Below are 12,780 nucleotides of genomic sequence, written 5' to 3' on the forward strand. Positions count from 1 at the left end.
CCAATGAAATTGCAGGGCGCCAAATACAAATCAACAGATATCTCAGAAATCACATTTCTCAAACATACAAGTATTAGGCACCATTTTAAAGATACAATTCTCGTTAATCCAGCCACAGTGTCTGATTTCAAAAAGGCTTTACAGTGAAAGCTCCACAAACGATTATGTTAGGTCACCACCAAGTCACAGAAAAACCCATCCATTTTTCCAGCCAAAGAGAGGAGTCACAAAAAGCACAAATAGAGATAAAATTAATCACTAACCTTTGATGATCTTCATCAGATGACACTCATAGGACTTCATGTTACACAATACATGTATGTTTTGTTCGATAAAGTGCATATTTATATCCAAAAATCTCATTTTACATTGGTGTGTTATGTTCAGTAGTTCAAAAACATGCTGTGATTTTGCAGAGAGCCACATCAATTCACAGAAATACTCATTATAAATGTAGATGAAAATGCAAGTGTTATGCATGGAACTTTAGATACACTTCTCCTTAACCTGTTGAAACTCTAGGGGCGCAATTTCATTTTTGGATGAAAAACGTTCCTGTTTTAAACAAGATATTTTGTCACAAAAAGATGCTCGACTATGCATATAATTGGTAGCTTTGGAAAGAAAACACTGACGTTTCCAGAACTGCAAAGATATTTTCTGTGCGTGCCCTAGAACGTGAGCTTCAGGCAAAACCAAGATGAGACGGCATCCAGGAAATGAGCAGGATTTTTGAGGCTCTGTTTTCCATTGTCTCCTTATATGGCTGTGAATGCGAGAGGAGTAAGTCTGCCCTTTCTGTCGTTTCCCCAAGGTGAAAAGTTTTACGTTGTAGGTGACTGAATTTTCGGTTCGTTTCGGTAGCCAAATGTGATGTACAAAACGGAGCGATTTCTCCTACACACAGACGCTTTCAGGAAAAACTGCGCATTTGGTATGTAACTGAGAGTCTCCTCATTGAAAACATCCGAAGCTCTTCAAAGGTAAATGATTTTATTTATTTGGTTATCTGGTTTTTGTGAAAATGTTGCGTGCTAAATGCTACTCAAAATGCTAAGCTAGCTTAGCATACTCTTACACAAATTAGTCAATTGCTATGGTTCAAAAGCATATTTTGAAAATCTGAGATGTCAGTGTTGTTAAGAAAAGGCTAAGCTTGAGAGCAGGCGCATTATTTTCATTTTATTTGCGATTTTCAGAAATCGTTAACGTTGCGTTATGCTAATGAGCCTGAGGCTTTAGTCACGATCCCGGATCCGGGATGGGGAGTTTCAAGAAGTTAATGCAACCGCTGTGTCAGATTTGTAAAAAACTTTACGGAAAAAGCATAATCTGAGTACGACACTCAGAGCCAAAACCAACCAAAAGAAATATCCGCCGTGTTGCGCAGTCAACATTAGTCAGAAATAGCATTTATAAATATTCACTTACCTTTGATGATCTTCATCAGAATGCACTCCCAGGAATCCCAGTTCCACAAAAAATGTTTGATTTGTTTGATAATGTCCATCATTTATGTCCAAATAGCTTCTTTTGTTAGGGTGTTTGGTAAACAAATCCAAACGCGCCGTTCAGGTCCAGCCGAACGTCGGACAAAAAGTTCGAAAAGTAATATTACAGGTCGTAGAAACTTGTCAAACTAACTATAGAATCAATCTTTAGGATGTTTTTATCATAAATGTTCAATAATGTTCCAAGTTCTTCCACACCGATCTTGACAAACCGTATGGACCTCGCTTTGTTAACATTTCCCTTCATTGGAGCTAAGGAGCCTAGCCTGAACCATGAAAAACAACCCCAGAACATTATTCCTCCTCCACCAAACTTTACAGTTGGCACTATGCATTCGGGCAGGTAGCGTTCTCCTGGCATCCGCTAAACACATATTTATCTGTCAGACTGCCAGATGGTGAAGCGTAATTCATCCCTCCAGAGAATGTGTTTCCATTGCTTCAGAGTCCAATCATGGCGAGCTTTACACCACTCCAGCCAATGTGTGGCATTGCGCATGGTGATCTAAGGCTTGGCCATGGAAACCCATTTAATGAAGCTCCTGATGAACAGTTATTGTGCTGATGTTGCTTCCAGGAGCAGTTTGGAAGTTTGTAGTGAGTGTTGCATAAGAGGACAGAAGATTTGTACTCCCTCCCCGCTTCAGCACTTGGTGGTCCCGTTCTGTGAGCTTGTGTGGCCAACAACTTTGTGGCTGAGTCGTTGTTGCTCCTAGATGGTTCTACTTCACAATAACAGCACTTACAGTTGAACGGGGCAGCTCTAGCAGATCAGAAATTTGTGGAACTTACTTGGAAAGGTGGCATCCTGTTGACTTTGCCACATTGAAAGTCACTGAGCTCTTCAGTAAGGCCATTCTACTGCCAATGTTTGTCTATGGAGATTCCATGGCTGTGTACTCAATTGTATACACTGTGTCTGAAATAGCCAATGCACTAATTTGAAGAGGTGTCCCCATACTTTTGTATATAGATGTGTATCTATGGACACACACTTTCACATTGTTTCTGCGGTCATAAATGTCTGTGGTACTGATGCTGTTCCCATGACAACCTGTAATGTGGTGCTGATGGTGTTTCCGCGGTGACAGGCCCAGTGCCAGGAGGTGAGGAAGAGGAAGGAGCTGGAGCTGCAGATAGTGACTGAGTCCATCAGGCTGTGGGAGGGAGACGACATCAGGACACTGGGCTCTGTTCTCTACATGAGTCAGGCTCTGGTTAACAGCCCTGGAGCAGAGGTCAGAGGAAAACCTTAGAACAATAACATTATAATAAACTAATGTACATGAGTCAAATACTATTAACTCTCTCTCTCTCTCTCTCTCTCTCTCTCTCTCTCTCTCTCTCTCTCTCTCTCTCTCTCTCTCTCTCTCTCTCTCTCTCTCTCTCTCTCTCTCTCTCTCTCTCTCTCTCTCTCTCTCTCTCTCTCTCTCTCTCTCTCTCTCTCTCTCTCTCTCTCTCTCTCTCTCTCTCTCTCTCTCTCTCTCTCTCTCTCTCTCTCTCTCTCTAGGAGAAGTGTGAGCGCTACCTCATGCTTTTCCCTCATGTCCTCCTCATGCTGTCTGCCAGTCCAAGGATGAGTGGCTTCATATTCCAGGTATAACCCCTTAGTCTACTATACCAGGGTCATATTGATTTGGTGCCAAATGGAAGAACATGGACTGAAAGAGGGAGGGACTACATGAACTTGTCCAATAAGAAATGTTCATTTCAGTTTCAAAATGTTTTGCTACGGTGTTCCCTAATCAATAGGACCCAGTTGTGATTAACTACCGTGTTCAGTGTGGGTTCAGATGTTGATGATGGTTTCTTGTCTACAGGGGAAGCTACCATTGACTGGTATGACTGTGACCATGCTAGAGGACAGTGAGGCCCACAAAAACTCATTTGAGCTTTCTGGTAAGACTACTGTGGTGTATTCACAACGTACATTAGTGTGTGTGTATTATCTCCTGTAGACACTCTATTTGGGTGTCTCCAGGTTGTGTGTGTGTGTATAATGTGTGTATTGTGTCCTTCAGGCAGTCTATTTGAGTGTCTCCAGGTTGTGTGTGTGTATAATGTGATGTGTATATAATGTGTGTATTGTGTCTAGAGGTCGCGCGAATATGATTTTTCAACGCCGATACCGATTATTGGAGGACCAAAAAAAGCCGATACCGATTTATCGGACGATTTTTATATATATATTATATATATATATTTATACGTCCATGATAAGATCAAAACCTCTTATATTAATATTATTTTAATAGGGGCTACTGAATGTATTATTTGCACATGACTTTATCAATATTACCACACTAACAAACTGGCAAGCCTACTTACCAAAAGCAGTCCGTGCAAAAAGGCAGGATCCACTTTCTGCAGAGACTGCAGCACGCGCAAAGACTACGCAGTATTACCGTGGCTTTACGTCACAGGTAAATAAATAAAGGCGCGTTAAACTTTAAACATCATTGATAAGTAGTACCTTAGTCGAATTCCTTATTTTATTGTATTTTATTGTGTAAAGACCAAACAGTTTTGGTTATTATAAGCAAGTGCTCGCTATAAGATGTCCACTATCATCCCTGGGCCCAAGAAAGGGAAAGTAACCATACGTTTCGACCAGCAGAAGCTTGACAAACCTTCCCTACAGGTTGGCCGCTTTGTTGGCGTAGGCGTGAACCTATTCTAGTAATTAAATACATTTTCAAAATGTGAAAAAACGATATATTATTAGTTAGCTGGCTGGCAACAGCAGGCCACTGTGTGTATGCCAGGGGTGGGGAGGTCCGACATACGAGACCGTTTGATCAGGCCCCCGAGCCAATTCATGAATACATTTTTTATATATATTTTTTAAAAGCTATAGATGTAATTTTTCCAATAAAAATAAAATGTTTGGTAGCGCTAGACAGCTCGTCTTCACCTAGCACCTGCATGTACGTCAGAAAAATTTCTACAGTAAATGAAAGAAACGTAGATCCGTCGAAGTGTATTCCTAGTTTGTGGGGATGCACATGCAGTAATGAGAAATACAAATTTGGAGCGTCATTACAGCTCGAAACATACTAAACGGAATGAGTTGCAATGATAACTTCGTGTGGATAAAGTAATTGCTATTCAGCGGGGTTTGGGTGACCAACAAGCCACATTTACGAAACTTAGTTTGGATGAGGAAAATTTGTAAAAGAGTTGCTAACACCAGACAAAGTTAAATTGTTCCAAAGTGTCAGTTTGTCTCGAAGAATCGTCACAGAGCGGATAACTGGCATGGCCCTTGATATCAAAGAAATTGAAGGACTCCGCAAGAAATGTCGAGTTTTTCTCTTTGGCATGTGATTATTAAGCAACTGACAACACATACGGCCATTTTTGTGTGTGGGATTACCGCGGAGTTTCACACAGGGGAGGAATTGCTCTCTTTTGAAGCCATGCATAGCACAACCAGAGGTGAGACCTTTTTAAAAACATTTTTTAAATTTACAACAAATCAATAGAGAGAGTACATGAGGGAACACAAGTATAGATTCTATACAATGGACAATTGAGCTAGGGGGTACAATATCACATTACACAAAGACCTTAAGGGACATACATACACTTATAATTCTAACAGTTTTTTTGTTAGTAGAGTATTTAATTGTCTTAAAATACAGTTAAATTTATTTACAAAGAAAATGTTTTTTTTTTTTGTAAATTTCATTTGTGAATATGAAATTTGGCCAAAAGAATAATGAAATTAATTGCATAAAAATGTTTCAGCTTATTTCTATCGTAGGTAAAGAATCCAAGCAGTACATTTCTCCGCAATAGTGTAAGACCTTCATTAAAGTGTTCAATTATACATCTACTGATGTCTTGCCACAGTTTTCTTACATGCATACAATGCCAAAAATGACGCAACACTGTTTCTGGGTGGTCATTACAAAAGGAGCAATTTGAGTTGATGTTTTCCTTAAACTTCTTCATATAGTGGTTGGCAGGATAATATTTATAAATAATTTTAAAGGAAACCTCCTTCATTTTGTTAACAAGTAGGTATGTGTGTGGCAACATCCAACATTTTTTCCAACAGATATTATCAATAAATCCATTCCAATAAGGTATAAGGTATAGTAGATACAACATCCTGCTGAAACAAGGTTCGTATCGCTCTGTTGTTGAATGGACCAAAAGAGAAACAAATCTTTCCTACTGATGGGTCAACAGGGTTAATGGAAGGTAGGCTGAGGGTCAGGTCTTGACACAGTTCCTGAATAATAGAGCAACACCTGAGGGAATGGCATCTAAAACAATTGCAAAGTCTTTAGGTGTTTCAGGTAGAGGTCAACCGATTATGATTTTTCACCGCCGATACTGATACTGATTATTGGAGGACCATAAAAGCCGATAACGATTAATCGGCCGATTGATTAATTAATTAATTAATTTTAATAATGGCAATTACAACGATACTGAATGAACACTTAAAAACAACTTAATATAATACATAAATAAAAATCTATTTAGTCTCAAATAAATAATGAAACATGTTCAATTTGGTTTAAATAATGCAAAAACAATGTGTTGGAGAAGAAAGTAAAAGTGCAATATTTACCATGTAAAAAAATCTAACGTTTCAGTATTCCCAGTGAAGAAGTTTTAGGTTGTAGTTATTATAGGACTATTTCCCTCTATACCATTTGTATTTCATATACCTTTGACTATTGGATATTCATATAGGCACTATAGTATTGCCATTCTAATCTTGGTTGTTGATAGGCTTGAAGTCATAAACAGCACTGTGCTTCAAGCATTGCGAAGAGCTGCTGGCAAATGCAGGAAAGTGCTGTTTGAATGAATTCTTACGAGCCTGCTGCTGCCTACCACCGCTCAGTCAGACTGCTCTATCAAATATCAAATCATAGACTTAATTATAATATAATAAACACACAGAAATACAAACCTTAGGTCATTAATATGGTCAAATCCGGAAACTATCATTTCGAAAACAAAACATTTATTCTTTCAGTGAAATATGGAACTGTTCCATATTTGATCTAATGATCTATATTGCTGTTACATTGTACAACCTTCAATGTTATGTCATAATTATGTATAGTTCTGGAAAATTAATTACGGTCTTTGTTAGGAAGAAATGGTCTTCACACAGTTCGCAACGAGCCAGGCGGCCCAAACTGCTGCATATACCCTGACTCTGCTTGCACAGAACGCAAGAGAAGTGACATAATTTCCCTAGTTAATATTGCCTGCTAACATGAATTTATTTGAACTAAATATGCAGGTTTAAAAAATATATAATTCTGTATTGATTTTTTGATTGTTAAATCTTCACCCATTTGGCGAAGTGGGCTGTGATTCGATGATAAATTAACAGGCACCGCATTGATTATTTGCACTACAGAACAAGCTAGTTAACCTAGTAATATCATCAACCATGTGTAGTTAACTAGTGATTATGTTAACTTCTTGCGTCGAGCAATCCCGGATCCGGGATCCTATTCATAGCCTCAAGCTCATTAGCATAACGCAACGTTAACTATTCATGAAAATCGCAAATGAAATAAAATAAATATATTTGCTCTCAAGCTTAGACTTTTGTTAACAACACTGTCATCTCAGATTTTCAAAATATGCTTTTGAACCATAGCAAAACAAGCATTTGTGTAAGAGTATTGATAGCTAGCGTAGCATTTAGCGTAGCATTTAGCGTAGCATTTAGCGGGCAACATTTGCACAAAAAACAGAAAAGGATTCAAATAAAATAATTTACCTTTGAAGAACTTCGGATGTTTTCAATGAGGAGACTCTCAGTTACATAGCAAATGTTCAGTTTTTCCTGAAAGATTCTTTGTGTAGGAGAAATCGCTCCGTTTTGTACATCACGTTTGGGTACCAAAAAAAACGAAAATTCAGTCATCAAAACGGCAAACTGTTTTCCAAATTAACTCCATAATATCGACTGTTTAGAATCAATCCTCAAGGTGTTTTTCACATATCTCTTCATTGATATATCGTTTGTGGATGTCTACTTTCTCCTCTGAATCGCTTGGAAAAAGACGTGCAGCCGAAGATGACGCACCAATTTCGACGGAGGACACCGGGCGGACACCTGGCAAATGTAGTCTCTTATGGTCAATCTTCCAATGATATGCCTACAAATACGTCACAATGCTGCAGACACCTTGGGGAAACGATAGATCGGGCAGGCTCATTCCTTGCGCATTCACAGCCATATAAGTAGACAATGAAAAACAGAGCCTCAAAAATCCTGCTCATTTCCTGTTTGAAGTTTCATCTTGGTTTCGCCTGTAGCATCAGTTCTGGGGCACTCACAGACAATATCTTTGCAGTTTTGGAAACGTCAGAGTGTTTTCCTTCCAAAGCTGTCAATTATATGCATAGTCAAGCATCTTTTTGTGACAAAATATTCCTCTTAAAACGGGAACGTTTTTTTTATCCAATAATGAAATAGCGCCCCCATAGATTAGGTTATTAAGATTGATTGTTTTTATAAGATAAGTTTAATGTTAGCTAGCACCTTAACTTGGCTCCTTGCTGCACTCGCATAACAGGCAGTCAGCCTGCCACGCAGTCTCCTCGTGGAGTGCAATGTAATCGGCCATAATCGGTGCCCAAAAATGGCGATTACCGATTGTTATGAAAACTTGAAATCGGTCGACCTCTAATTCTGTCCTCCAGGCAGACTATTTGAGTGTCTCCAGGTTGGGTGTGTATAATGTGAAGTGTGTGTATTGTGTCCTACAGGCAGTCTATTTGAGCGTCTCCAGGTTGTGTGTAACAATCAGCAGGATCAGCAGGACTGGGTAGACCACCTGACCCGTCAGACCAAACACACCACTGTCCCCAGCCACAAACCCCTCACTGTCCCCTGCCACACGGTCAGTAACACAAATGCAGTGTACATAAGCACACATGCGTACACATATACACACATATAGACTAACTAAGCTTTGTGGGAAATACACTGTATATACATGTAACAATTAAAACTAATCTCTGTCTCTCCCTTCCCCTCTCTCCACCTCACCTCTCGCTTGCTCCCTCTCCACCTCACCTCCCCCTTGCTCTTCCCCACTCCTTCCCTCTCTCCCCCCTCTCTCCTTCTTCTCCCTCTCTGTCCCCCTCTCCCTCCTTCCTTCCCTCCATTAGTTGCCCTCCCATCCTCTGACTCCGTCCCGTCACGCGGAGGGCCGGGCGATGACGGTGGCTCCTGCCTACCACACCCTGCCGCACCCCTCCTCCCACGGGGCTCCACACAGCACCATGATGTGGGGGCCCCTGGAGCCCCCCAACACCCCCAAGCCCTGGAGCCTCAGCTGCCTGCGTCCCTCACCCCCTCTCAGGCCCTCTGCAGCTCTCTCCTACAAGGAGGTGAGAAAGAGTGTGTGCGGATGGGGAGGGAGGATGTGTGTGTGGATATGGAGGGTGTGTGTGTGTGTGTGTGTGTGTGTGTGTGTGTGTGTGTGTGTGTGTGTGTGTGTGTGTGTGTGTGTGTGTGTGTGTGTGTGTGATGGCACTGATATAAATTGTGTTATGTGTATGGTGAGGTTGGGTGTCATTGCTTATTTGTGTTATTCATTCCTGTCCATCACTCTCTCTTACCTTTTCTCCCCACCCTCTCTTTCTGTCTCTCTCTCTATCTCTCTCTTTCTCTCTCTCTCTCTCTGTGTGTCTCTCTCTCTCTCTCTCTCTCTCTCTCTCTCTCTCTCTCTCTCTCTGTGTTTCTCTCTCTCTCTGTGTCTCTCTCTGTGTCTCTCTCTCTGTCTCTCTCTCTCTCTCTGTGTGTCTCTCTGTCTCTCTGTCTCTCTCTCTCTCTCTGTGTGTTTCTCTCTCTCTCTGTGTCTCTCTCTCCCCGTGTGTCTCTCTCTCTGTCTCCAGGACCTCAGTAAAAGCCCTAAGAGTGTGAAGAAGCTTCTTCCTAAACGTAAACCAGAGCGAAAACAGTCAGACGAGGAGTTTGCCCTGAGGAAGAGTAAGTGTGTGTGTGTGTGTGTGTGTGTGTGTGTGTGTGTGTGTGTGTGTTCTAACCCCCTGCTGTCCTCTCGTCCCCAGGTACCGCTGCTCTAGAGGAAGATGCTCAGATCCTAAAGGTGATAGAAGCTTACTGTACCAGCGCCAAGACCAGACAGACCCTCAACTCCAGTAAGAACACACACACCTTCACACACTCATCAGGTGGTGTTGCCTCTTGTCATTCTTGGATCACAGTAGTCCAATGCTATCCTTAACCCTGCAGTTAGTACTTCTCTTTCTAACAGTTTCTCTCTCTTTTCTGTCTGTCTCTCTCTCTTCACTCCTTCAATCTTCCGTTGATGTTCGTTCCCCGTTTTCTTTATCTTTCACCATTTGTTTGCTGGGGATGTTTGTTCCCCTCACTATCATTCTGTTACATTTTATTATGAATTCTCCATCGTTCATCCCTCTCCATCCACTCCTCATTGATTATGGTTTACCCTCGTCATCAACATTGCACTCCCCCCACACCCCCACACCCATCAGCCTGGCAGGGCACTGACCTGATGCACAACCACGTGCTGGGGGACTTGGACCGGTCCTGTGTGGACTCTCCAGGCCACCGTAGCAGCGTGTCACGGCCTGACGTGACTGGCTCAGACCTGTCGGAGGACTCTGACTACGACTCTGTGTGGACGACCCACAGTTACAGGATGGGCTCAGTGTCGCGTAAGAGCTGCATCTCTCACCAGAACTAAACCCCCAAAACTACCGTCGTCGTACCTTACCGCGCACGCTATACAGCACAGTACAGCGCGCTTTTAACCTGTGGTCTACAACAAAACAAAAGGATTTTTAAGGGTTTTATTTATTTATTTAATTTATTTAAATTATTTAATTGTATTGTCTTTTTATTTATATATTTTTTTTATTTGTTGTTGTTCCTTTTTTGGATTGTCCTCTCTTTGTGTGAAAATCTCCCTGTTGCCTTGACCACTCTCCTCTGTTTTTTTGTGCCTCCTCTCTTTCCGTAGTTATGAGGTAGCTTGTGTCGGGTAGTGTCTGTTCATTTTTCCTTGAATGTATCCCCTTCCTATGTTTAGCCCTGACGTGTGTTGGGATGACAGAGAGAGTTTGGGGGGGGGGGGGGTGCAGGTAGGGAGCGATGGGGACTCTGTGTCTGATATTCAGATGTGATTCAGGAAGGAGTGTATTCTATTGACCATATTCTCTATCTTAACTCCTGTCCCCACATATATAACAGTAGCATGCAAATGTCATGGTGACCTTTGACATTTCCATATGACATCCAATTAATTCATTATATCTTTTTGGTATTACTATGACTGTCTTATGGCTCTTACCACTGTTTCAGTACCCCCTGCTGTATTTTACACACAGGACACAGCATGCCAAGCAAATACAGCATCATCAGTAGTATTTCTAGTATATAGGTATTAATAGGATATTGTATAGGATATGAGATGCCTGTTCTACTCTTTCTAAACAGCATGTATGGTTCATTCCCAGGGTGACGATTTCAACTCTTAGCCTCAGATTTTTCCCCATTACGAGAAGCACTACAATATTCCTTCAACAGCTAAAAAAAACAAGCCAACATGGAAGTCTGTTTTTAGAAACCCCAATGAATTAGTCAAGGTAACCATTGGTCATACTACTCAAAGGACGACGAAATTAGAGTTCTGTGGATTAAATTAAACAGTCAAGCCTCTGTGTTCTAGGACACAAATCTGTGTTCAAAACTCAACTGTAGCGTCTTGTAGGACCAGTAAAAACTCCAGGCCCTAAGCAGAGGCTCACAGTCTTCAATGCCAGTGTCATCAAACCTGGCAGGTCCAGTCTCTGTGTCCCAAGTAGGAAACGTTTGTTTCAAACACCAATATCCTTTACCACATATCCTGCCTTGCTCTTCCGTGCGCTAATAGCTATTTTTGTGATTCCTCTCTCCCCGCTGTTATTGTTACAATATATGGAATATACTGGTTTGTGTTGTTTATATATTTATAAAAATTATTTGTTTATGGTCCGTAAATTATTTTGTATAACGTATGTGATTTTTTTATTATTTTATTTCACTGTGTATGTAAATGTTTACAACTGATTTGGGTGAACTTAGTCTCTCTCTCTCTTTCTCTCTCTCTGTCTCTCTCTCTCTCTCTCTCTCGAATTGGTATCACTAAAGTTTAATTTACACTGGATATTGAGCGTGGTTTGTTGGGATACATTTTTGCACAATCTCTGTGGCAGAGCATTGAAATGTGTTCAATATGAACAGTTCTGTTTCTGTACCCCCCCCCTTACCGGCCTACTACCCCCAGTGTGTGTGTGTGTATGACATCATACTGTATGGTGTGGCCTAGTTATCATGCTTGCCATAGATATGAAATGTGCCAGTACAGTACAACTCATCCATTGTGTAAATCTACCATTTCCGTGTTCAGATAGTGTCAACGGAAAGAGAAACCTAGTCTTGCGGGAGCAGTCGTGTCCGGTACTTATTCATCAAGACAGGTGGACATGAACAAAAAAAGAATGGACACGTGTCTCTTTTGTACATAGTGGATGCAAATGGAAGAAAATAAGAAGCCAAACAGTTGTTATATGAGTATTTGAGCTAAGAATAGGACTGTCCTCATGTTTTGTGTTCTGCTTTGTGACTGCGGTAAAAAGAATAAAAAATGTCAACAGAGAGGCAGGGGGACTGCGATGTCCAACTGTGTCCTCTGTGCTTTCCAATGCTGTATATCACCTGTCCCACACCTGTGATCAAAATGTCTTACCTATTGACCTACCTACAAACGGCACCTACAGAGTATTTGTTATATATATACAGATTGATGTATATGACAAGAGTTCCCAAACGCTGTATCATTGAGTTTTGAATAAATCTGTCATTTGTTAGCTGTTGGTATTTTGGGTGTTTTGTCAGAAGCACACATTATTTCACTGTGTTGGATGTCACTGTCAACAAGGCTCCAGGCTGAACCATCGGAACAGGAAACGTGAGAACAAAATGGTGTCTTTTCTCTCATGAATATACGCTTGATGTTACCGTGTTGTTTTTGGTCGGCAACAGAGAGCTGTGTGGTAAAACCAATGAGGGGTGAACGGATCAGGATGATCTGGATGTAGTCTCTTTTCTTCCTTCTGCTCTTCCTCTCCGACTTGGCTCCTCTGCCTCCTCTGTCGTTGTGTCTCGTGGTTCTGTGTATGCCTAACTAACCCACAGCTTCTCCACCGTCTCCTGTGTTTGTGTCCTGTCGTGTCTATCTTGCTTCCGATA

General features: G+C 41.2%; 1 protein-coding gene across 5 annotated transcripts in view; it reads left to right on the plus strand.

Annotated features, from left to right (window-relative positions):
- The window catches only part of arhgef7a (Rho guanine nucleotide exchange factor (GEF) 7a), an 89,374-nt gene that overhangs the window by 24,196 nt on the left and 52,398 nt on the right, over nucleotides 1-12,780 (plus strand). For 3 of the 5 annotated variants that reach the window (XR_010456690.1, XM_064976295.1, XM_064976294.1), the window contains exons 12-18: nucleotides 2,603-2,749; nucleotides 3,022-3,108; nucleotides 3,332-3,410; nucleotides 8,268-8,401; nucleotides 8,673-8,894; nucleotides 9,402-9,495; nucleotides 9,576-9,665. Coding sequence is in view for 4 of the 5 variants with exons in the window: in XM_064976295.1 (XP_064832367.1) it covers nucleotides 2,603-2,749; nucleotides 3,022-3,108; nucleotides 3,332-3,410; nucleotides 8,268-8,401; nucleotides 8,673-8,894; nucleotides 9,402-9,495; nucleotides 9,576-9,665 (853 nt within the window). In the remaining variant the exon portion in view is untranslated. Of the gene's footprint in view, nucleotides 1-2,602; nucleotides 2,750-3,021; nucleotides 3,109-3,331; nucleotides 3,411-8,267; nucleotides 8,402-8,672; nucleotides 8,895-9,401; nucleotides 9,496-9,575; nucleotides 9,666-10,022; nucleotides 12,399-12,780 lie in introns of those variants that run through there. The other 2 variants (XM_064976297.1, XM_064976296.1) reach the window with 2 other exon arrangements.

Source organism: Oncorhynchus masou, chromosome 10 (genome assembly GCF_036934945.1).
Source record: "Oncorhynchus masou masou isolate Uvic2021 chromosome 10, UVic_Omas_1.1, whole genome shotgun sequence".
NCBI classification, from domain to species: domain Eukaryota; kingdom Metazoa; phylum Chordata; class Actinopteri; order Salmoniformes; family Salmonidae; genus Oncorhynchus; species Oncorhynchus masou.